General features: G+C 42.5%; 1 protein-coding gene across 3 annotated transcripts in view; it reads left to right on the top strand.

The window, feature by feature from the left end:
* Positions 1–26292, top strand: part of mcama (melanoma cell adhesion molecule a) — a 46353-nt gene that overhangs the window by 11115 nt on the left and 8946 nt on the right. For all 3 annotated transcript variants that reach the window (XM_053618027.1, XM_053618028.1, XM_053618026.1), the window contains exons 2-8: positions 22413–22537; positions 22645–22870; positions 23158–23228; positions 23310–23397; positions 24020–24199; positions 24780–24907; positions 25964–26114. In XM_053618027.1, the coding sequence (XP_053474002.1) occupies positions 22413–22537; positions 22645–22870; positions 23158–23228; positions 23310–23397; positions 24020–24199; positions 24780–24907; positions 25964–26114 (969 nt within the window). The remainder of the gene's footprint in view (positions 1–22412; positions 22538–22644; positions 22871–23157; positions 23229–23309; positions 23398–24019; positions 24200–24779; positions 24908–25963; positions 26115–26292) is intronic.

The raw sequence follows: 26292 nt of genomic DNA, 5'->3' as shown, positions 1-26292 counted from the left end.
TGGTGGCTAGTGCAGATATAAACATATACTTGTGTGTTACAAAGCATTCAATAATTATGGGAAAAAATTTCCAATCGTCAGCTGTCCAATTTTAGTTTGAGTCACAACTTGTGCTTGCTGTAGCCTCAGATTCCTGTTCTTGGCTGATAGGAGTGCAACCCAGTTATGGTCTTCTGCTGTTGTAGCCCATCCACCTCAAGGTTCGACATGTTCTGAGATACTTTTCTGCTCACCACGGTTGTACAGAGTAGTTAATTGAATTACCGTTGTATTTCCTGTGAGCTCGAACCAATCGCCTCTGGCCTCTCTTATCAACAAGGCGTTTCTACCTTGCTGCAGACTTGTCACTCACTGGTTGTTTTTGGTTTTTCACAGCGTCCTGTATTATAGAGACTGCCGTGCGTGACAATCCAGTCGTATTTTAGTCATTTTTACGGACAGTGCGTTCCCATGCCTGAAAGGTTATGCAATCTTTTGCGTATCACAAAATGAAAAGCAGATATAACAATAATCCAGATTATATATATATATATATATATATATATATATATATATATATATCTATATATATATATATATCTATCCTATCCAACACTTTTTTTATCAACACTACAGGATGCACTAGCTCTTTTCTTTCATCTCCCACCGAAACCAAACCGTGCAATTTACTGGTCGAAACTCAGGACGAATAAAACACAGCCAATGTTTAAAAGAGCTTGTTGGGGGTTTTAGGTAAGCTGTTATGCTCCTGGTTCAGTTACAGCCTACACACATGTTATGTCATGTTCCCTTTTATTGATCAAGTCCATCTTGCACAGCTACAAGCCCTATAACAAAAGCTTATAGCTTTTTTTAAAGCATCCTTTTATAGTACGTAAGTATTTAGTACACATGGGACTTTATGGTGCGGTGACCATGTGAAGACAGTCAGCTCATCATATCCTAGTTACTAGAGACGTTCTCCAGAAAACGCATCTTGTCTGAATAGTGCTGAACAAATTTGCATAATAATGATAATGAGTCTTTATTGATCACGTATACATGACAGCACAGTGAAATTATTTTCTTCGCATACCCCAGCATGTTAAAAAGCTGGGGTCAGAGCGCAGGGTCAGCCATGATACAGCGCCTCTGGAGCAGAGAGGGTTATGGGCCTTGCTCAAGGGCCCAACAGTGGCAGCTTGACCCCTGACCTGCCGATCAGTAACCCAGAGCCTTAACCGCCAAGCCACGACTGCCCCCATGATAAAACCCGAGACCAAAATGGGCCAAACCACACAACAGCTGCTACAAGTTTTGTTCACACCATTGGCAACATCAAGACCTTCACCATCAGTGCGACTGGTCACTTCTCAACATTTCTCAATAGAGTGTCTTCGTATGATTTCTATTTGGACCGTAAAATATTCATAGACTCTGTGTCCTATCACTGCCTTCTAAGCCAAGTAACCAAATACATTATAATCAGGACATTTTCCATTGCGTCGTACTGAAAATCATACCTCTACCAAAAACAATGCGATTGGGTTACTAGTCTTTTTATCGATCTGTTTTATTTAATATGTAATGGCTTATGCGATGTTTAACCCACGCTGTTGGATGCTGCCGGGTCGATAGATCTGCAGGGCATCGAAACGAAACGAACGCTAATGTGAGTTGGTGGTCCTGAATAATGATGCAGTAGCACCGTAGCAAAGTGCCTTTAGGCGTGATCGTTAACCCTCGATTGCTGTTTCTGATTCAGAGAGAATCCACAGAGAGCCAGTCCTCTAGGGACGTCTTACAAAAGCAACGTTGTTTGAAACAAATCTTCTTGTAAATCACAAGGCTGTTGAAATGAGCGATAAATGCAGCTCTATTTGTTTTAATAAAGGGAATGACTGACAAGTAGATATCGCACCTGCCCATGAAGGAGAGCGTTGTGGTATTTTCATTTCTAGGGCTGGAGAAGTGATGGAATTACTTCAGCTGTCTTTTCTAGAAGGAGTAGTTTGGTACTAATAAAGCTATTTAAAATGTTACAGACCTCACCCACTTTGGAAACACTACACATTTTGTATATTTTATTATATTTATGAAATGGAAAGCGTTCCATCCATTAAGTCTTTGTTTGAAAGTTAACAGTTCATTGTGCTCTTAAAAACACATAAATCTGCAATTCTTCTTTTATATGGTGTGCTTTCTTTACCCTTACATTTTCCGCACTGTAAAAACCAAGTAAAATCTAACGACCACGGCTCTCATTGGCTGGCACAAAGTGGGCGGGATTTATATTTGATTATATAGAGCGCAGCTCTTTTCGAAACCGTTCTGAGGAACACAGCTTAGAGGCAAATCTGGCTTGGTTTCAGTGATTAAAATAAAAAATTGTAGCCGTGTAGTTTTTATTTATTCGAAAGCTATTTTTGAAAACTGTTCGGACCTTTGTTAGTGTTCTAAGTGAAAGGGTGCACGTCTGAGAACAGTCAATCACTGGGAAGTTAAGAGCTCTTCACAGCGTGTGAAAATTCCAGGCTTTAGGCTGAAGAGAGATTTTAATGGGCCAGAAAGTTAGTTCAATCTCACTTTAGGGTGAATAAAAGAACCGTTTTAGCATATCCTGTGGCTCGCAAATTACACAGATACACAGACCCTCTTGTTTTATGGGACTGAGACTTTCTCGGTGGTTGTTTTATTTATACCTTTTATCTTCAGCGGTTAACCCCTGGCCCCGAAGGTGTTAACTTACCGAGACACCCTCACAGGGCTTCCAGCTGTCCCCGGCGGCCGAAATTTACAGCACGGTGCTTGAAAGTTGCCATAAGAGGATGGAATTTTGCTTGTCTCAGACAAACATGGGTTCATGGGTGTTAGGTCTGGGACTGGATGAATCCGACTCTCAAAATGTTATTGTTATGTAGTTTTATTTGGTTTTAGGGAGGAAAGGGTGTGTGAGGATGACAGCAAAATGTAAGCACAATAATATTTAAGAAATTATCGGCCATGTCATACCCCCCCCCCCCACCTTGCCAGGGCATGGTATAAAAGTAACTAGCCTACTTTTTTTACACTATACCTCCAGTTCTCTTTGCAGAACAGACAATATTTCCTCCAGCTTGTTGTTTTCATACAAAATAGCAGCAAAGTCACCTGATGGACAGCTCTCACTTTTACGAGCGGGCATCTAATTTTCTTGACGTGGAGATCAGGCTGACTTTATGGGGATCTGAACAGGTGAAAGATTGCGTAGTGTGTAGCCTCGTCTATGAGCGATTGTGCAGCATGCACACTGAAAGCCCGAGTAGAGTGCATTCTGTTTTAATCACCTAGCATTCGACTACAACCAACATTGCTAAACACCAATCTTCTTTAGCAGGCGTCCAGACACCAGTATCCATTATGGCTACCTTTTTTTTTTTTTTTTTTTGTTATGAGGACAGCTACAGCCTCATGGTCATTTCCGTGTGAATCGGCCCATTTGCATCTCCTATTCTTCCTCAGTCTATGAAGGCCCATCATTTTTCACAACACAATCTAAGAGGGTCATAACCTCTGTGGATGTCAGGCTGGATCTTCCCATTAAGCATGGCCATAAACTTCATTTATATGCAAATGTTCATTAAAATAAGGACTGGAGCGACAGAAAGTCTGAGTTCTACAGCGGTTACTAGATTTCACATGCTTGAATTCACTTCAGATATTTAAATGCTAATCATTGGTCATTGCTCATTCGTAAGAAGTTCTCATCGAGATGTTGTTGATTTTTTTTTTCTTTCCTGGATATATATCTGTGACTTTAACACGTGAGCCGTACTTCCTCTAAGTCAGTTACGGGAGCTGACTGCGTCTATATTTCTTCTTTCGCGGCTCCTTTGATGGTTTCCCAGAGCAACTTTACGCGTCCCGCAGAGCGCATAAACCGACCCATTCATGATAAAAATGTCAACACAGATGGCACGGACTTACAGACGGCGTACTGTGATAAAGTCCTCCCAGCTGCGTTTCTTGAGATTTAGCATTAAGTCATGCACATCCTGCTCAATCATTCATCAAAGCTACATTTGAGGCTTGGCGATAGAAGGCAATCGTTGTCCGAATCATCTTTTCTAGACCGAATGCTGTCTAGTCATTGTTTTATTAAAAAGGGTGCAGATTGAATCCTGGGTTTTTCCCCCCAAATGAATTAGATTGCGTCCTACATGACCTTTTTCGGATCTCCTTTTAATAACTTTAAAAGGGAATCATTCCCTCTGACTAACCTGTATTCACCAAAACCTGTGAGGTAAATCCTTTAGTCTGATATAAGGCTATCGCAGTCTTAGTCTTGCCTGAGAGCCATGGCATTCTCATAAAAAAGGTTTAACCTGATAATGCAGATGGAGTGCCTGAAAACCTTTATAAATAAATAACTCTAACAAGCTGTGAAAACTCCAGCTAATATCGGATTATGCCACATTATTGACATTATTGATCACTCTCCATGACAGACCAGATTATGAGCTGTGAATTATGTATGTTTCCAAAAGTGCCACAGTTAGATACCACTAATTCCTCTTCCTTCGGGGGGTCATCTGCAAGTACACACCCCATTCCGTTCATTTAGCTGAGGTACTAGCGTGCTAGTATATGTTGTCTTCTGTTCAGCCTATAAAGTCCATTTAGCATGTACCTTAACGTGCCATCTAGCACCCGAAAGTGTAGTGCTACTAAAGAGTTTCTTTTCCACAAAAGGTTCCTCAAAGAACCCATTTGGAAAGCTAGAATCATTAGGCATCCAAAGTTCTCGAGGAAACCCTTTTTTCATAGTTTACTTCACTTTAGATTCCAACAGTTCAGTAAGTTGTTTTCTGGAAGTTCAAAAGTTAAAACACACCACCGGGATCTGTTTTTATCCATCATTGTATCAAAAACAATGAATTTTTTACTGAATTGAAACTGGCATATAAAGTATACATGCTGTAAAACCGGGACGAATCCCTGATTTGTCATATCGACGCTGGAATTGCGGTCCAATTAAACTACTCATGACACCACGCGGGCTACAAACATGGCCACCAAGGACTCCGAATCCCATCACGCATGTTGCGACGCACCTGATTGCTAATCACAGACGCCTGGACTCACTCACACTCAGCAGTATTTAAGGACTCTCAGGCTGCGTCCGAATATCCCTACTACCCTACTATTCAGTAGGCGAAAAGCAGTACGCCAAAGGAGAAGTATGTCCTAATTCTCAGTATTCATCAAACAGTAGGCGAGAAATACCCGGATGACCTACGGCTTCCTCCGAGATTCTGCAGTATGGAAGCAATGGACATTGCACTGTCCCATAGAATCAAAAATGCCGTCGGTCACATGACGATGCCAACATTGTCCAAGTCCAAAACTCAAAAACTCTTCCATCAGGAACTGTGTTGTTTTGTGAAATATACTTTATTCCAATGCTAACACATATGCAGATTTCCTCAGGGTTCTTAACTTTCAAAAGATTCCTACTTTTGAGTCCTTTCTGGAAAGGCGACCCTTTGAGTGAACCTTTACGGGTTTCCCCAGAGGGACAATCTGAAAAATCCTTCTTCTTTTTTTTTTTTTTGTAAACGTGTACTGTAACTTGTTGCCATCTGTTAACATTGGATATTGAGTGAAGGAATGAAATATTATTGTAGTTTGTCACAATCATGTTCATTTTTGATGAATGATGAAATAAAACTGATTCTGGGACCTGCCGTAGCTGCTTCCTGTTAAAAAAAAAAGTCAACAGGCCCAGTGGGCGGGTGACTCAGCTACAGCACAGCGGGTCAGCTCCACCCCCAACTGACCAGCATCTGCTCATGCAGCTGACGGCGGGAACTGTGATTTCGACAGGAGATAATGCAACAAACCGCGTACATTAAAGATATCAGGTGGTTAATTAGGAAGAAAAGCAAGCACGAGGTCTTACGGTGAAGTCCGATCACTGCCGTAAGATGTCTACTAATGAGTCAAGATGACTGGACTTGTGATGTGGTCGCCATCGATGTAAGTGGCTTTATCAAGTCCCGTTGCTGTGATTTCCTCGAATAAAAGGGTTTAGCTGGACCTGAAGGGTCTGATTAGGAGTTCTGTCCAAATTAGAGAGGGTTCCATGTAGAACCCTTTTAGATAGGTAAGAATACTTAACTATCTAAAAAAAAAAAAAAACAATTCTTGAGGAGAAAATGCTGAAATGTAGTTTAAAACAAAATTCTTTAAAAAATTTTAACTTTTAAAAATATTTTGTCACGACATTGTGAAATAGGATTTTCTCCACTTTAGAGCAAAGGAGTTTGGGAAAGTTTGTGGGCCGATTTTCCAAAAAGATCTGGATAGAGATTTGAGAATTGGTTCCCAGTAGGAACTGTTCATTCATTTCATGTCAATTTTAATAGTCTTGTTTCATTCTTCTTCTTCTTCTTCTTCTTCTTTTTTTTTTACTATTATTTACTTCCTTAGCAATGAATCATTAAGTAGATCCACTGTAAGTTTTTTTCAAATATCCAGAGGCAACACATGTCAAGAGGAAGCGGAAATTCGCTTTAATTGCAGGCTTGATCAAAGAGCACGTATCTCCCTCTTTTTAATGCAGCATTGACATTAATGGTGTTGACAATAAATCAAACCTCATTGAACCAGAAGTAGGAGTATCTAATGACATTCAGATTGCTGAAGTTTTGCCCGAGGAGAGGAAACAAACAAAAAAAAGTTTTCAGTGGATCCCCAAACAAACAGAATTCTGGATTGGGGCCAGAATTCCCACAGCGGGGTGGTGGGAGCAGTGCATGGTGGGATTGATGGAGGATAAACAAACTGGCAAGACTTCACAGGGAGACTGTTTCAAGCGCCTACTAGATTTGACCTACCAGCCAAGAAAGACTGATGATCAGATCTGTCCATGGTGTCTTCCTACTGGCGTCTCTGTAAAACAGACATCACTTGACAGTAAAATTCACTGGAATCCAAAGCAGGAAAGGTAATTATGCGATCTAAACTACATGAACTGGATCTTAATTAGAGCTTAATCAAAAATCTGGACCCTAGGCCAGATGTCAACGAGATGATTAACCAAGAGGAACGAAACGTGGTGGAATGTAAACCATTGGCGTCCCACACGTCGATAATAACCGCTGATACCGATAGTGTACAAATTCTATTGTATGGCTTTCAGACTTACCCAAAGGGATTTGCTGTCAGTCCTCGATGAAGACTAATGAAATGTTTTCCTTTAGGGTTGCCTTGGCTGAAAGATCAAGGAGATCCTTGGTCTTTATCTTTGAACTCCATGTTTCAAAGAGATACTTAAAGATTAAGGGCCTCTCCTCACTCGCCGCATTATTAGACGCTGCTAAAAGATCACTTGTGCGTCAGAGCGTGTAGAGCAGAGCGTCCAGAATGACGGTAAATTGTAGTTATTGAGGGGAAAATTGATTTCAGTTTCATCAGTCGACGCAAAGAGAGACACTACACGTGATAACGTGATTAAAAAAAGAAATGTACATTAAGTCTTGCCGTCATTTCTCCTTTGCTGTTCTCGCTCTGTTTTTATTCCAGATTTATTCTCCGTAATGAAAACTTATTGTCTCAGAGTTTTACATCAAGCATTTTTCATACACTTAGCACCTTTTAAGTAATGTACACATGGTAAAAACATCAAATTAAGGAGGAAGTATGACCAGAATAACCATTCTGGGTATATCCAGAAACCGAAGTCAAACAAACCATGCTGCCTTGCAGTTTACGTAGCTTTAAACGCCTGCTGGAGCTTTCCCAGCATGCACCTCGTTCAGTCCTCATTCGGTTTCTCTCATACCAGTGCTGTGACAGAGGTCATAGAAAGGAAAGGAAACCTCAGATTTTGGTTTGAGCGAGATCAAACTACCAGGCAAGGGGTGAGGCTTGCGCTTGTCACTCATAGCGTGTGAGGTCCCCCCCAATAAACAAGGGCTTCCCATGACCTGTTGCTTTCTCAGCAGCCCAGGCTAACCTCACAAATCATTAGAGAAATTTCTCTAGGAACAGGTGTGAATGCGGGGGGGCGGGTAAGTCAGCTTCTCCATCTGCGTCTGTCCTTTATGCGGCAATCTGAGAGGCAGATAAGACTAGACCTTTAGTTCCTGACTTGTCAAGCTCTATCATCTTCAGCACATGGTGATCCATGAGAGATCTGTTGCAGTTTCCGCTGGGAAGAGTACGATCAGATCAGACCAGAAAAGTAGCTTCTGTCATTTTCTTAGCTTCTGCTTGGTGTCTTACAAGTCGAGTACCATTGCCGTCCAAGGGATATCCCATTGCCCAAGAAAGTAAACAGGACTTGATGGATAATCACAAGGTCCGTCGTCCATTGTAAAAGTGTGTTGTAATGAGGAACGCAGCTCGGATCACTCGGACATATAGGGAGCTTAAAGTGAGCAAAAGTTCACGTCAGGAGAGCTCGGTGCTTGGGAAGAATAGCACTGCCTTCTTTTTGTAGCACATGGAGTTCATTTGAACAGAAACCCCCCAAGAACCATGTGGTTTTTAGACTAACCAAGGATGGGGTGATAAAGGACAACAGTTGGATTCCAACTTGGTCCAGTTTCTTATATAGCAGCACTATGAAGCAAGAGCTAACGTCTTTCCTCAGTGTCCAAACTTCTACTCTCGGAGTCAGTAGAAGCCACTACGTCTCCCCCTGAGCTGCGGTTTACTCGCCTTGTGCTCCACCATGATCAAAACCACTTGACATGAAACGGCAAACACTCTAGAGTCACTCGCACTACTACCCAGGCTAACCTCATCCCATTAAAGTCTAATGGAAATAAAAGATTAGAGCTGAAAGCACTGGAGATCATCTCATTAGCCAAGTCAGAGGTTAGCAAAAGGGAGGAACGGAGCACATAGTACTACTATCCTCATTAGTGACCGCATGCACCTGTGATCACTTGGCTATGCTCTTTGAGGGTATTCAGGCCAACCCTGCAGGAGGGCAACCTCCTGCTGGAGCAGCAGCGTCTCCACCCTCATGACTCCCACACCCCTCTGATGAATGTGATAAAAGGCGTGATAGGACATGGAATCATGCCTTTGTTGCTCGCTCATTACAGCCTGTCAGACTGGTGTGCCAAGGAGTTGAGCAGAGTCCTCTACACACGCTTGGCATCATGGGATCTTCTGGGACATCCACTGAGGGTGATTTGCCAGACTTGGAATTGAAACTGAGCGTGGTGATTGGCTAGGATATTGCACGCTGTAAAGAAAAAGAAACCCCACCAGGCCCGGAGTGCTATGAATTTTCTTTTCATTATCCGTCGCGCGCTTCCTTAATTCGGCTCCAACGTGAAAGATCAGAGAGACGAAACTCGATGAAATATAGAGTAAAGCGTAAGCCGAACACTTTGTAACTCGCTGCGAGAACAGGGAGAACTCCATTATTTTCTGAGCCGCTGCCGCTGCCAGTGGAACGTTCCTCACACCCTCTTCCTCCCTCCCTCCAGCTAATCCATCATCCTCTAGCCACACTCCCTTCGAACAAGAGGCTCTTTTGTTTAAGCTAGGCTATCACGAGAGCTGACGTCGCTATACACACGAGATGTTATTCCTAGACCTGTAATAACAGAAAAGCAGAGAAGGGCTCATCTAGGTTTCATGTTAGATCTGGGTTGAAAGCTGACCTTTTCTGCTTAATGTCATAGCTCGGCTTATCCGTCTCGGTGTGATGCTGAAAGCGAGATAACACGCCCTCAGGTGAAGTGCCGCTATTGTGTAACTCTGGCTGACCCTCGGGTCAGGGATGCCTTTTTGAGAAGAGTGCGGTGCTGAAACTCAGACAGACTGAGACATTTAAAAACATTCAGCGACAGCTGGACGGACTGGTTCAGCGACAGGTGTTTTTTTTTTTTTTTTGCTGATTCAGCTCTTTACTTCATTATGTAAAGAACTGACTGAGCGTACAGTTTTAGGAAAATAATCAACAACGAAGTGAAACCGAGGGCCTGTTTCCAGCGTGAAGTTGATTATTTTCTTCAAAGAGCACATCCTGGAGACTTTTATTCCTGGAATACCGTAACAATTTCGAAATATCCATAGAAATTGATCAACACCTTCTGACCAATCAGATTTGAGAATGAAAGCACTTTAAGACACTCCCATAATTCATGTACAGAATGCGCTGTATAAATGTGCTCACGAATAACGTCTATCAGTGTTTCTAGATCATTCATTCGACCTGCCTCTTCTTGCGTAGTATATATATATATGTATATATATATATATATATATATATATATATATAATTTTATTTATTTATTTTTTTAATAAAACAGCCAGACCACTTCACATTTTCTAAGAGGATGCAAATGTAACAAGCTGAAACTCTCACTTGTGGTATTTCACCCCCATTGCCCCATTAGGCAAATAGCTTTTCCCGCCTTGGCTAATCAGAAGGCTGTTACGGACCTGTTATTATTTCATTTACTCATGGGCATTCTTGATTGCCTCACTTTGTAATGCTAATTTGGGGCTGATTAGCCTCTCGGGCTCCAGCTCCTGTTTGGCCTATAGTGGTGAAGTTCTGCTGATGTCCCAGTGGAGCCAGATGGTACTTCATGATACATACCGATAAACTCAACGCACACAGCGTGTATTCTACAGATTCCCCAACATCTACGGTTACATACTGAATTATAGATTAAAGGCACCTTCTGTGAGCGTAGTCCGCTGTTCCATATGGACAAGATTGGGCACGTTTTCATCGTAGCGCATTCTGTAAATAAATAAAACATTTGCTGGTTCCTCAAAGGAGAAGCGGCTAGCAAGGAAAAGCGCTGAAATATTAATGGAGAGGGGTTAGAGCATAATGAAGGAAATACCAGACTTGGCGCTATTTGACGGGGCTGGGCATGACAAAAAAGCAAATTAGCAAAACAAGCAAAGCCTGGCATGTAATGAGGCGAGTTTACAAAGTGGTTCTGATTTACCTGAAGATCCGAATGATCTTAAAGGAGAACTCGCATCTCAAATCTAGTGAAATAAGTCAAGACTTAGCTACCGGGCTAATGTAGCTAATAAGTATGGGATGTTTATAGCCACCAGGTTAGCGTTTAACCTCAACCTCCTTGCTTCAATTACTCTACAGCATATATTCTGCATTCAAATAGCAGAGAAAAAAAACAACCTGTTTAAAATAAAATTAGAGCTACAGTGCCCCCCCTTGAACTCCACATTTTGTAGTGTTACAGCCTGGAACTAAAATGGAGTTAACTGAGATTTTACCATATGTATCATGACAAAGACCTTTGTTGGTTATATAAGTATTCACGCCCCAGGTCAGTACTTCGTAGAACCACCTTTGGCTGCAATTACAGCTGCAAGTCTTCTTGGATATGTCACTGTCAGCTTTGCACATCTGGATCCTCGTAGCTTTTCCCAATCTTCACATCTGGATTCTCATAGATTTTCCCAATCTTCACATCTGGATCCTCATAGATTTTCCCAATCTTCTTGGCAAAATTGCTCAAGATTGGATGGAGACTGGATGGAGGATGGTGTAGTCCACAGATTCTCATTCGGATTGAGGCCTGGGTTTTGACTGGGCCATTCTGGCACGTTCAGGTTCTTGGTTTTGTACCAACACAGTGTAGCTTTGTCGGTACTCTTTCTCCCCCACCCCGAATTGTCCTGTATTTGGCCCCATCAACCCTAATCACTTTCCCAGTTAGCTGTTAAACTGTTAGTTACAAGTGTCCATTAGTTGTTGCTAATTAGCCATGTCGCTCTAGTGTTCAATTGAAGAAACAAAAATTTGAAATATTAATATTAACATCGTGTTCACTCATAAAAAAGGCTTTTATTTACTCATAAAAAAAGGCTTCGATACCAACGTCTGATCCCACACGATACTGAAGCGACGTAAGCCTAGTTCACGCCGTGCGCTCGTGAACAGACGACACAAAACAACAGCTATCTAGACGTAATTCACAATTAATGATGGTCATCAAAGTCAGAATCAAAGAAAAAAAAATATCAACAATATGGACTTCAGACTCTTCCTAGAATACAAGTCACCGTAAGCATTTAACCCACACACAGCAGCAAACACCGGCTAGGCGAGGAAAAAAACAACACGTCTACAGACAATACTACAGTAGGTGAGTGAAAATAACAGCTCTTACCCGGTATGTTACCGCTACCGGTCCTTGACACAATGAAAATAAATGGAATTGGAATTTATTTACAACTAATGTGCTTACATACAACAATTACAGCTTACTATACACTAGCTAAAGTTGTAAAGAACAAGGTTAAGTACTGTATGTGAACATGTATATGTGTGCTTTTTCATGGCCACTACGTTCAAACATGTGCTCAGTCTTAAACAAAAATGTATCGACGCATCCCCGGCTTTGTAACGCTCTGTAAACCGTGTGCTTATTATATACCGCTTTTGTCCTGGATGAATGCTCGAGTGTGTTATTGTGTGTGAGTGCTGTGAAGTATTCTCTCATCCTCCAGGTCTGCTACTGGGCACAGCGCGGGATTTACATGTTTGATGTTGACCCTCCGTGCTGGGGGTGCGTGTTTGGGAGGGGAATAAACGCAGCATGTGCTGCTGAATGACTGTCAGACTCAGGAAGCCCACATGTCCACATGAGGATTCGTGCCAGAATCCAGGATCAGACAAAGACGCTGGATGATGGAAGCCTCTTTAAAGCAGTAGTCTGGCGCTTTTAAAACCTAAACCTAAGCACCGTGTCCTGTTCGTTTTCAGAGACGCTTCCACTAGTCCCTTGTGTGTTGCACCTGTAACATACGTGTCATTTAAACGCTGAGAAAAGAGCAGAAAAAGTCCTGGCGAGACAGACACGATCGAACGTCTCACGGAATGATTATTTATGTCGTTTTGATCCAATGTGATTCAACGTTGGATTGACAGTAGTTCCAGAAGATGCTCCTGCTTCTGGTTGCTTATGCTTTCACTGAGGTTTAGTGGCATGCATGCGCCAAGATACTACACTGAACCCCAGATCAGTCCGTACAGGTCTGTTTGGGGTTTTTTTTTGTGGCAAAAATGTCTAAATTTGCGGCGTTTTTTTTTTTTGCGGAAAACGACTTGAATTGGTGAAATCGCAAATTGCACGAAATTGTCTTTGGCATGTGATGTCGGTTGGTAAGCGAGACCTTTTAGCCGTACTCATGTTCGACGTACGTGAATCGAAGGCCTGCCGGAAATGTCGAAAAAATTCCAAGCGCCTTCAAATACCTTCGAATACCGCGCCGTCTGAAATCCAGGCGGGAAGGACAAATTCCTCTCTTTGAAAAAGACGTCCCATCTCTGAAAGGACGAACTATACGTTTAGCTAGGGGTTAAGGATCGGACGACTTTGAATTAGCGCGCGGGTTTAAAAGGCAACGATTGGCATCATAAATCCTGGATTTATCGACCGCATTCGATTACGAATTGATTATGATCGATCATAATTGATCGTACGTTTTATCGCATCGCATCGTAGCACGTTCAGTGCAAGCACCAAATACTGAATTGTTGCCTTACGATAATGCCTCAGCGATGTTGTCCGTTATTTTATTCGTCGCTTTATGAATCAAAACGTTCGATTCAAACCGTGATATCGTATCGTAGCAGATCCAGCGGCGTGGTCGGGTACTGAATTGTTTTCTCATGAATTGAAATCATGTCATACCACATGAGGAAGCCTGAGGTTTCGAAAATCACACATATTCGACAGATATAATGGATAGAAATGAGGTTTTTATATATATATATATATATATATATATATATATATATATATATATATATGTATATATATATACATGCTCTTTTGAAATGTGTTGACCGTTTTAAATGTAAGCCTTGGGTACGTTTATGTTGTTTTCATGATGTTTTTGATTATGGTGTAAAGAGGGATAGAGAATAAAAGGCAGTGCTGTGACGGCGTGTGTGTGTGTGTTTTACTGGTTGGCTCTCTGCCCCCTTTGATCTCAGGTGTTCAATGCATGCCAGGTAAATCCCTCTCTGTCAGGAACTGTTACGCACTTTGCACACACACACACATTCTCAGCTTTCTCTCGAGCAGCTCACAGACATAAGGTCTAAAAAAAAAAAAAAAAAAAAAAAGGCTTCTGTAATAGCCGAATGTACAGATTAACCCGCATTCTCCTGCATCGACATACGATCAAAGCTATCAGGATTCAGGATCGGCGGACGTTTTATGGGGCAGGTGATCTACAGGAAAGCTTCACACTTACCACTCACTGGTCCGGGGTTTGAGGGCTACTTCAGGACGGATCAGTCTTCTTGGGAGGTCTGATTTAGCACATTAGAGCCAGAAAAGACTGAGGGAGGGCACCATATTGAGAAACTGCAGTGTTCCCTAACAAACCCCCCCCACCACCACCACCCCGGGGTGTACAAGTCTCATTAGTGTGTGTGTTTTGGAAGGTGTGTAATATTCACAGTGCCTCATGCTCAGAGATAGCTCACAGGTGTGTAAAAAAATGGCACTCGGCGAACGTATGCGTGTGCGCACTTTCCAAATTTTGAACCGCTGATGTTTAAAGCGTTTGGTATTCAAATGCGTGCAAGGCCATTATTTTGTACACCCCCTGACAGAAACGTTAGCAGGAGTGCTACTTGATACTTTTGCACTATCTACCTTGATTTCAGCATTAAACACATTACGCTTTCAATATTCCTATAAAAATCTTTGAAATTCATATTTCATTAGTTTTTTTTCTCTCTCTCTCTCTCTCTCTGCTGGTTTGTTGACGCTGTTAGAAAATCTGTATCATGATCGACTCATTATCTCCACTCGCAGGTGCTCGCTTAATGGAAAACATCTGTACTCGTTATCCCAATCAGCCAATTATATGGAAGCGTCATTGGAACAAAAACAAAAACATCGTCTGGTCTCTATGCAATCTTCAACCGTCTGGTTTCGGTGAGACTGTAGACACCACTGCAGCCTCAGATCCATGTTCTCGCCTGACGAGAATGGAACCCAGTGTGGTCTTCTGCTGTGGTCTTCTTGCGCTGGAGCCCATCCACATCAAGGTTCGATGTGTTCTGGGGTGCTTTTCTGCTCACCATGGTTGTAAAGAGTTCTTATTTGAACTCTGAAGTCTGAAGTCTGATTTTTACGCATTACGCTCCTGCTACGTGATTGGATATTTCCATCACCAGCAGATCATACTAACATTATGCAGTATGATCTGCCTACTGTATGAGGATCCCAGTGAGACAGTATAAATTATTAGCATTTTTTGTATTTCAGCGGCTGCCGAACGTCATGGCGGTTGAATGTGTTTGGATCTGAGAGTCACAGTGTGAACCGTCCTTTTATCAGTACCCAGAACGAGACGCAAACATGCCGAAGTTTCAGGCATCCACACTCGTTATTTCATCTTCTGTCAGCAGGTGCAAATATAAGACAGCCTCGGCCAGCTTCCCTCACCGTTTAACGACTCGGCTTAGCAGTGTGACGTGTGCAGGCCTCAGGTATGCTGTCGTTCCCGTCTGTGTGTGTCTCTCTCTCTCTATCTCTCTCTCGCTCGCTCTCTCTCTCTGTCTCGGATAAGAGAACGCGAGCATGCCACGACCTCAAATCCTCGCTTGACACGATATACCGTAACTCCACTAAGCCGATTAGCCAAGCGCTATCAAAACAAAACTTCAAAACATCCCCGCTAGGACCGTCACAAAAACATTTCAGAGGCAGGGATTAGAACGTCAACAACAAAGTTTCTCGGGCGCTTGGGGAACTTCTTATAAACGTTTTACCTTGCCTCAGATTAGGAAGAGAATCTCAAAACTCGACTTGATCATTTTAGCGAGAAATGAATATGCAGTATAGTACTTAAAACGGTGATAAATTCACGAATTAGCTGCTCATATAAATGAATAAAAGGATGATGCTAACTAATGGGCGTGGTTTATGCTTCATCAAAAAGTGCTTTCGAGAGCTCTGAATGTCAAAACACGTGACGTGTTAGGTTTCCAGGCAACCAAAGCAGGAGACTAGCTAGTTATCCATCCATCCATCTTCTATACCGCTTAATCCTTTTCAGGGTCACGGGGAAACCTGGACCTATCCCAGGGAGCATCGGGCACAAGGCGGGGTACACCCTGGACAGAGTGCCAATCCATTGCAGGGCACACAATCACATACACAACGGACACTTTGGACTCGCCAATCAGCCTACCATGCATGTCTTTGGACTGGGGGAGGAAACCAGAGTTCCCCCGGAGGAAACCCCCGCAGGACGACTCCACACACACAGGGCCATGGTGGGAATCAAACCCCCAACCCTGGAGGTATGAGGCGAACGTGCTAACCACTAAGCCACCGTGTGCCCAACTAGCTAGTTAGGTAAAACAAAATGCTATGATTTGTCCACCCCTGACAGAAGGAAATTTAAGTAATGCATAACTTCATATGCAATAAATATTTGCATACGTTCATAAAGCAATGTATGTTTATCTACGACGCTCTGCTATTTAATCGATGAAGTAGCGAAAGTTGCTGGATTTAAAACATTTTGTCCTTAATACTAGGAAAAGTGGTTAATAATAACGTTCTTGGACCAGTTTGTGATTTTTCCAAACCGTGCCACCGCCTTTAACCGTGGTCACCATTGAATATAATTGAAATTCTGGTGTAAACCGTATGCACTACGCGTTCCCAACTCAGGTTCTTCCAAACGTTTCTAATTTATATAAGTAAAGATGATGATAATGATGCACCCGCATTGTAATTCGAATATAAAACCGATGGCTCAGGTGCTTAAAGCTCTCAGCTCTACAGTAGAGAGAGAACTGTGAGAGTGTGTGGGCTCTCCAGGTGTCCAGACAATAGCTGAGGATCTGAGGTTATGGCCGGATGGACACAGCCTGAGGCCCCCAGCTCCTCCACCGTGGAGCTTTTTCGGGAACGAGTGAATATGGCCGGGGTCTCGGAGTGGAATGAGCCAGGCGTTTACTCAATGTAAGAGAAGAGGGAGGGAGTCGGAGACAGGGAACGGACACGACAATGGCAAGCGAATGATGAATGGGACCAGTGGGACGTGACAGTGTCTGACTGTGACTGAGTTTAATAAGGCTGTGGGTGTACGTGTGTGGCGAGGGCACGGACAGATTTTCCGAGGGATTGAGTAACACGTGTTTTTAAATGTCTTCGGTGGCACATTGTTTTACGGGTGCGTTTTTAATCAACTGAAAATAAAAAAGCCCCCAAAATTCCCATACATAGCGTGAAATGAACAGTTTAGCAAAAACGCCTTCTGAAATTTCTTCACACGTAGTTTATATTGTATATATATTTTTTCAGAAAGCTTTAGCAGAACGTATTGAAATCATTCTCAGTGGCGAGGTTGCGATGGGACTTTCACATGTGACAACATGGCAACTTTTGGGTCACCCTGTAGTTTGTTGTACGAACCGCGAATGAATTATGTTGATGAAAGAGCTGATAATGAACCACACATACGTTTTTATTTTAGATTCTAATGCTAATTCGTTTAATAATCAAAGCATGTGTCCTAAAAGTCATACGTTCCAATAGGTGCTTATCGAAGTGGCACTTTTCCTGTGAGCGAATCCCAAAATTTGTTTGATTGCGCACATGGCGAAGTAGGACACTATTATGTAGTGAGCACGTGCAGAGAGAAGGTCACAGGTCAGTAACCAGACCGGATCGAGCTGGCAGGAAATCTACAGTGACTCAAAACACCACTCTTTACAACCGCGTTGAACAGAAAAGCATCTCAGAACGCACAGCATGTCAAAAAACTACTACAGGAGGAAACAATATTGCCAGTCTTGACAGTAATGTAAAGCCAGTAGTAAACACAGCAGAAGTCAGTCTTACCAGTAATGTATTTTTAAACACTGTCCTCCTCTTATGAGGTACAATAACATGTCCGTCTCCATGGAAACAGTTCAGGAATTATCCACTTCAGGAACAGGTTCGAAACTGTACTTTTTTTTTTGTGGTCATCTCTATTCTTTTTCAGCACCAGTATCAAGAGTGTATGATCAGATTAAGAGGAGTGAGGAAGAGACAGACCACTGAACAGATAAAAAAATTCAAAAAACGAATGGAATGCAAAACACGATGTTCAGAGATATGATCGTTCTTGCAGAGAAATCTGTGTCCTATTTTTTTTTTTTTACTGTTTTATTAATAAAGTTATTATAATTCTGTAACTGCCTTCCGAGCACTGTATGTAAAACAATCCTGCTAGTGAACATACAAAAAAAAAAAATTCCAAAAAATTCAGTGTTCTATTATTTACACCGAAGCCCAGATGGTCGCCATTCACTATATATGCTCGGCACATACCAGGACCTACACTGAGGTTAAACAATAAAGACAATTTTTTTCCCAGCCACTTACCATTTACCAAGGGTGCCAATATTACTTGGCTGTGAAAAATTGTCTTCATTGTTTAACCTTTTGATCTTTTGTTACTCTGCACTCATGGAATTCAAAGAATTGCAAACACTAGATAAATAATAATATATAATAAACTAAAATATATTTGTTAAATGTGGGTGTGCAACGATTATCGGCACCCCTATGAATTCATATCAGAAAAATAGATTTGAAGTATATTCCCATTGATATTTGAAATTTTTTACTACACCTGGGTGACTAGGAAGAGGAAATTGTTCAACTATGACTTCCTGTTTCACAGGGGTATAAATATGAGGTAACACATAGGCCAAAGTCCCTTAGTCATTCATAACGATGGGTAAGACCGAGGAATATAGCTGTGATGTGCGGCAAAAGGTTGTTGAGCTTCACAAAATGGGAAGTGGCTATAAGAAAATAGCACAAGTATTGAAAACGCCCATTTCCTCCATCAGGGCGATAATTAAGAAGTTCCAGTCAACTGGAAATGTTATGAATCAACCTGGAATTGGACGTGTGTCTATATCTCAACGCACTGTGAAGAGGTTGGTCATGGCAGGGCACTGTAATTAAGAATACGGGTCTGTGTTACAATTAGGAGCAACAAGAGATACCAACATTTTGAGCTAAACACTTTGCCAATAGCATTCTTTTCTTTTTTTTCTTCAGTTAAACTGAATTCAAGAGGGTTCCTATTCACTGCATTAATACATGAATGCTCACTCAAAGGCTTTCGAAATGTATTACTAAGTAATCCAAATTTGTGTGCAGTTTCTGAACGCACTAATATACACACAGGACGGGTGGTGAAGACAAGCTGTTTGTTATGTTGTGCGGTAAGAGCGCTGCCGGATTTCCTCCCCCCGTTCAGCAGGAGGTCGCTACTGACCTTCACACCAAAGAGGAAGCGGTGACAAGGTCGTCGTGTAGCATCTTCACCCCTGAACCCTGGCCTACAGTGTCTCTCCAACTCCCATCCCTCACCAAGGATATGGAAATCCCATAATACCCCCGGCACCCCACTACCGCGGCGCCCCCGTTTCCCAGATGTTTCCAATTAAAAAGCGGGCCTTTCAGCGTGAGCCCATTCTCTCCATGCTGAGCGAGAGAGAGAAAGAGAGACAAGGGGCAGACAGAGTGAGAAAGGGGGAGAGACAAAGCTGTTAGACTGACTGATAGACGGGTGGGGGGTTGGGGGGGGGGGGATTGGCGTGGGTGGAAAAAAAACATGTTTTTTTTTTTTAGCACTGAAAGAGGGGCTTGGAGAAACAGGACGACCAAGGCACAAGTGGGTGGCTTTCAAAAAGTCGCTGCAGTTCAGCAGTCAAGAGTTGTTTTGGTTGTAGGCTAGTCATGAATGGGATTAGGAGTGTAATCAGTCAAGTCTCAGCCACAGAGCCATGGATTAAGATCAGAGCAGTAAGCATGCACGCAGCAAACAGGCATTGATTCCCTGTAACATGTGCAACGATAACATATGAAAGACCCGAATAATAAGTTTGTGCGCTGTATCAGATGGACTGCTTGTTCTCCATCTTTCGGAAACGTATTTCTTGGAATATGTTCATACCCAAAGAGAGATAGAGGGTTTTATAGCTCTTCTTTGCCCAGCCTACATCTTCTGTAATTCACTGGAAATATCATTAAGGCATTTTATCAATGCAGGACTGAGATATTGCCTCATTTTTAAGCCAATTGTTGAGGGCTAGTATCCGTCCAGAACCCATGGAGCCTCCGATATCCTGTGTACACCAGATAAAGTACATTTGAAAGGAGAACGAAACATTAGCAGACAACCCCACTGAAAATTGTGGTAGGAATATGGTTCTGGCTAACATGCGTGACGTCTCGTGACGGTTTTATTCCAACTGTTTTCAACCAATCGGTAAGTTGCACTATTTCCAGCTCCACCCATATGCCAGGTCAGTACTCTCGGTACTTGGTCAAGAAGGGTATCCAGGATAGTCGTAGTATGGTTCCCAGTCAGTATCACCGGACTGATGAAAGGATTCCTTCTACATCAGTGGTGAACAAACAGGGTTGGGGTTTTTTTGTGATCGCCATCATATGAACACTTCTTGTGAAGGCTACTGTGTTTTTTTTTTTTTGGTTTGTGGCCCCGTTTACCGACGAACATCTCACTTGAGAAACTAGGCAGTAACCAACATATTCTTTAGCCACCGCTCCACATATTTTTCGAACTGCTGCTGTTGCAACATCGTAGCACGGCCGAGTGTGCGTTTAAGAGCGCCAAACGCTTAAGAATATCCACATACGATTGTCTAACGGCGCTGTGGTTGACAGGAGAGAGGACGGCCCTTCCTCGCATTCAGAAAGGGTTGTATAAAAGTGTCAATTATGCTCTCTTGGGTTCCAGCCTCCGGATGGATATTGACTAGCTTGACAGCAGTTTTCCAAGATGCTAACCAGCAGATATTTAGGGTTGTCATCTAGCAGACCGCAATCCTTGGATTTCAGTGGATCAAACCGAGCACACGAAAAAATACTGTAGTGGAGCCAGTTAGCATATAGGGGAAAAAAAACTGGCTATAGTTCAGGGACTCCAATTTTTTTAAACAAAACAAAACAAAACAACTAATGTGTAGCTGTGAAATGTGAGGTTCATTCCCCATTAATATTCTACTATCATACGTTATTAATTGCCGTTCTCGATGAACGGCTTTGAAACGTTGTAATGTTTAATGGCGCATGAGCTTAGCACTAATTTACACATTTACTCGCTGTAATGTGTACCGAGTGGTTTCGTTTTTTGCCCCGTACGTCATGACATGTAGAAGAGAGATCCAAGCCAAACATCAAATAAAGGAAAGAAGTTGCTGACGAGTTCGAACTGAGAAGAAACCCAGCGACTGTCGAACTAATCAGAGTCAGTAACGGCTGTAAAAACACCACACTGGCGCAGACATTTTATTTTTCTTGGACTAGTCTTAAATGCACTAGTAAGAGTTCAAAAACTAAAGGATATGATGTAACCTTGTTTTTTTTTTTTTTAAATCAGCCTTTAATTCATGCTCGTAATTATCAGTACAGTGGTTAATCTTGAATGAATTGTACACTGAAAATGAGCGATCTCAAATGAATTCTATGCATGTTTGATTTGCTTTCATTATGGCTCTCTCAGTTTTCAGATTTCCCTAAGGTTCTCAAAAAGATAAGAGTTTGTGGTATTTGGATACCGCAAAAAAAGAAATACTTTATGCCCAAGCTTCACGTTTGCTTCAGTGGATAATCTTGCTTGGACAGTGTAGATTTGTTCCATAAAACTGCTGCTGTAATTCTAAAGATGAACATCCTTTTGTCACACTTACAGTTGTGGAAGAGTAACGAATGCTTACGTGATCATCCGGTGTAACCCAGCATCTTCTAGTTCTAGTTCATCCACTAGTTCTTCCTCATGTCATCTCAGGGAGTCTTTCTTTCTCGATGCTACCACTGGATAGATCTAAATCGACATCCAGGTTTCTTTGCTTTGTAGCGGTGGCTGTTGTTAAACGTGCTAGTTTCAAGATGAACATTTTGGCTTGATTAATATAGCTGCGCCTTTCGGCTTCCAAGTCAGCACTAACGTGGGATTTTGGTGCTGGAACATTCCTTGGATGAGATCTTCGACCCTGTGATGTTGTGCCAGGGCCCTCGAGCAGTCTACTGCTGCACTGTTAGGCCGCTTGCTAACGTGGGTCAGCAGGTCCAGGCTCTGGCCGACCCCGGATCAGTTCAGCAGGGGGAAAGTTTCAACCTCTGACAGTAGATGGCCATTCATGATTACATTGTGAATCAGAAATGCTGGGAATGTAGTGGCAAGAGAGTTCCAGTATTTCAGTCGTTGTCTGTGTCACATCTTGGGTTTTGGGAAACATTGAAATTCATTGTGTCTGTGAAAGGGGGCTTGTGGTTATTCAAGAAATATAAGTCTGGATGCCTTTATTCATTACTCGAAAGGGATAAATATGCCACATTCTTTGTTGAATGAAAGTATATTTTTGTTGGCAGCTGGCGCCCAAGTGTCCCTGGCTATGGAGGACGTTGTTGAAGTGTATACCGGTGATTCGGCCGTCATCCGCTGCCAGTACAGTTTTGCTCAAGATCCGAACATGGTCATGGTGCAATGGTTTGTGGTATGTACCCTCCCACAACATTTCCACTTTGCTTGCCAACTAATTGGTAGTCCTCTAGCCAAAACTACTGTTGCTTCAATTCTAAAGTATGTTTCCCTGAACCTCAGCGTGGTCCTGGAGGTAGAAGAGTGAGGATCTCTTACAGTGACCTCACCATGCAGAAGGTCGACGAGAACACGACCTACACGGACCGCATCAGCATCGCAGGGGACACCAGCGGCGAGAACCTGACCATCGTGGACGTCAGACTCTCGGACGAAAGGGAGTTTTTCTGCCAGGTCAACGGCCTTGCAGCGGGCAACGGAGAAGGCAGGACCCACTTAAAGGTTTTCAGTAAGTCCTCTTCCTTTCCACCACAGGTTTGGTTGCATAATTGTAAATCCCTCTAGAGCAGTAGTCACCAACCCTGTTCCTGGAGACTCTACCTTCCTGAAGACTTTAGTTCCAACCATAATCGTGGCCCACCTGACCGTCTAATCATTGCCTTAAGAAGTTCTCGATCAATTAAAACAGGTGTGTTAGAGTTTGGTTGGAGATGAAACCTGCAGGAAGGTAGATCTCAAGGAAGAGGTTTGGTGACCACTGGTCTAGAGTATTCATTTTGCTTCCTGTTTATTTAGACCCCCCAGAGCCTCCTATGATAGAAGCAGTTTACTCTGGAGTTTCAGTGACCAGTTCATTACCATCAAAGGTTGGTACCAGACTCAGACCATTCACGCAGGTCCGGTTGGTTCTGTTAATTTATTCCTAATCTGTTTCCGATTTCTATTAGATTGCATCTTGTGAAACCCAAGAAGGCTTCCCCAAGCCAAACATCACCTGGTATCGCAATCAGGAGCCACTGTATCCCAAAAATGGCCGTAAGTGAATGAGTTTTTGGCAATATTTTTTTTTATTGGTCAGAAGGTGTTGATTCATTTTCTGTCGCTGCAGCTATAGAAAAGGTTTATATTACTGCACTTGTTCTAGTAGGTGATTTACACTGGGACTTGTACGGAAGAAGCACCACATCATCTAAGGTTAATAAGAAACAAATGAAAAATGTGTTGTTTTTTTTTACACAAAGTAAAACGTATAATCGTTGATTTGGTGAAGTGTTCTGTAAGGAGACGTTTGTTTAATATTTATAGAATGAGTCTTCAGTGTCAGCACAGTGTAGCGAGCTGCTGGCTTCAAGAGGAATAAAAAAAAAACGCTTTGGGATGGTAACAATAGCGCTTCGTCGATTGTCAGGAGAGCTCGCGTTTTGTTTTTTCCCTCTTCCTTACGTAATGCACATAATAACCCTTCACCATTTATCAGTTCTTCCGTCCATCCAGGACTAATCAGGCCAATTGGTATGAATTGGTTTACAATGATAAGACTATTTAAAGCCTTTTAGATCTAATTTCTAATTAATCTTTACAAAGAGAGCTCATCCTTCTCTCTCCATCGGTCAATTAAAATGAATGTGTGTGTGTGTGTGTGTTTGTGTCTGCACAGAAGTGAACGTGGTTACCCTGGTGACCAGGAGGCCCAGCGGACTGTACACCGTTTTGAGCGAGCTCCAGTATAAAGTTGCGAGGGAAGACGTCGACTCTGTGTTCTCGTGCGAGGTCAGCTATTTCGTTCCCGGTGCCATCCGAACGGCCGAATCCAGAGGCGTCAACGTCACGGTGCACTGTGAGCCTCAGCGCCATCTTACCTTCTTTCTTTTTTTTTTTTAACCGCTGCAGAGTGTGTGCTGATGACTTCATGAGAAGCATGCACAAAAGAACTGGACATAATAATCGTAGCTCGATTTTTAACCTAATGTTACCTCGCTTGCTGCTGGTTTTATTTACACAGCAGATCATTTTAGCTAGTTTGGTACTGGTGTGCTTCTTGAGGTACCATTAACAGTGGGTAGCTACGTGCAAGCTGATACAGGTCTACATAGAAGATAGTTAAAAGTATAATGGACACAGTGGTTTAAAAATAAAATAATGGTATACATTAAGATGAAATAACAAACAAAATGACGAAAATGGCCCCAAGACCACTTGAAAGTTCAAAATTCTCTCATAACTTGAATTTTCCATTATCAAATACGAGTCCCCGACCATGACGTGACTTCAGAATGTTCCCTCTTTGTTGCTTTTGAATGATTCGTGTCGACGCCACACTGCCTTGGTAACGTGTTTCTGAATGGGCCGCCATTTCTGGTCTCGTTTTGTGTGTGTGTGTGTGTGTGTGTGTGTGTGTGTGTGTGTCTGTGTCTCAGACCCAACACTGAACGTGGAGATGTGGATGGAGTCGCCCAAGGGCCTGGTCAAAGAGGGGGACACGGTGGAGATCCGTTGCCAGGGTGATGGCAATCCCCCGCCGACCATCACTTTCAGCCGAGAACAAGTAATAATGACCCCCCCGCCCCCAACCCCACCCACTCCCATACTCCCTGTTCCTTAATCCCCCCCCCCCCCCCCGATTCTTCCAGCAGAGAGGGTGAGTTATCAGTGAGAAAAAGCTGGGAGCATGGCAGACAAATAGATACATATATCTCACTCAGCATGCTTCACACACAAGCTTAACATTGACTCCAAGAGTAATGTTTGCAGTAGCAGCTGTTTGGCTCCGTAATTTTGAATTTGTGCATAAAAAAAAAAAAAGGGAAAAATATCGTCTAATTGTGACCAGAAGTTTACAGTTTGTCTGAGATGGAAAAGTTCACACATCAATCCAGATTTTTAAAAAATGCTGTTATTTAAATAATTAATGAGTGTGTGCTTCCTGTCTCTCCGTGTCTGTAAGTGTTCGGTAGATGTCATGTGATAGTGGTGGGTCGGAATTGCCAAGTGATCCAGTTGGGGGAGAAAAGTGGGATGGGGAGCGGGGGGGTCGGGGGCGATGGGGATGATTATAAGTCAATAAACCGAACAAGTCATTAAAATCCAAAATTCTGATTTTTAGCACAAAATGACAGTTTTCTTCTTTTTTCACATGCCGAATTGTTTGAGAATTAATGTCATAAATTCTCCCCAAAGACCTGAAAAAAAAAAAAGAGGTTATAGCCTGATTCTTCACGTGCGGGATGCATGTACCCGTTAAACAGCATTAATCCGTAACGTCATGGTGTTTTGCATATTTTCTCACATTCCTTTTTTTTAATCAGTTTTAGTCTAAGTCCTAATTAAACGGTTCATTTGTGTCGCCAACCATGAAGAAGTGATTCACGAGCTGACACAGAAAGAGCCGTTACGGCTGCATTCGACTCTTAATAAAGCTTTTGGTCGTCGAACCTCGGCCTTTTATTGTCCGTTCTTCTTCTTGTACTCATACACGATAAATGAAATCCATACTGTGTTCTAGGTGTAAATGACGTAATCCGTCACGAGAAGGATCTTTATTTGTGAGAGTTATACCGAATTATAGAGCAGCGAGTGAGTCGTTCCTCTCGTCCATCTGTAGGAGCTAGATGTGGGTCTGGAGGCCGAAGGCAACCTGCTGGTCCTGAAGGATGTGATGCGTAGGGACAGTGGCGTGTACCGATGCCAGTCTCTGGACCTGGACTCGGAAGTAGACTCTGATGTAGGAGCGAACCTGCAGCTTAACGTGAACTGTAAGTAAACGGAGCTGCTCTCTCACACTGTAGCATAACATGTAACCTTTGTTCTAACTCTTCACCACAAAACCAGCACTTCCTGTTCTACGGAAGTGAGATTGAAGGTGATAACAGACAGCGTGGGATAAATGTATACTGTACACTGGTTTCGTTTTTGCAGTCTTGTGTTTTGTTT

This window comes from Ictalurus furcatus, chromosome 28 (genome assembly GCF_023375685.1).
Source record: "Ictalurus furcatus strain D&B chromosome 28, Billie_1.0, whole genome shotgun sequence".
NCBI lineage: Eukaryota > Metazoa > Chordata > Actinopteri > Siluriformes > Ictaluridae > Ictalurus > Ictalurus furcatus.
This window is presented reverse-complemented; position numbering and strand designations above follow the sequence as displayed.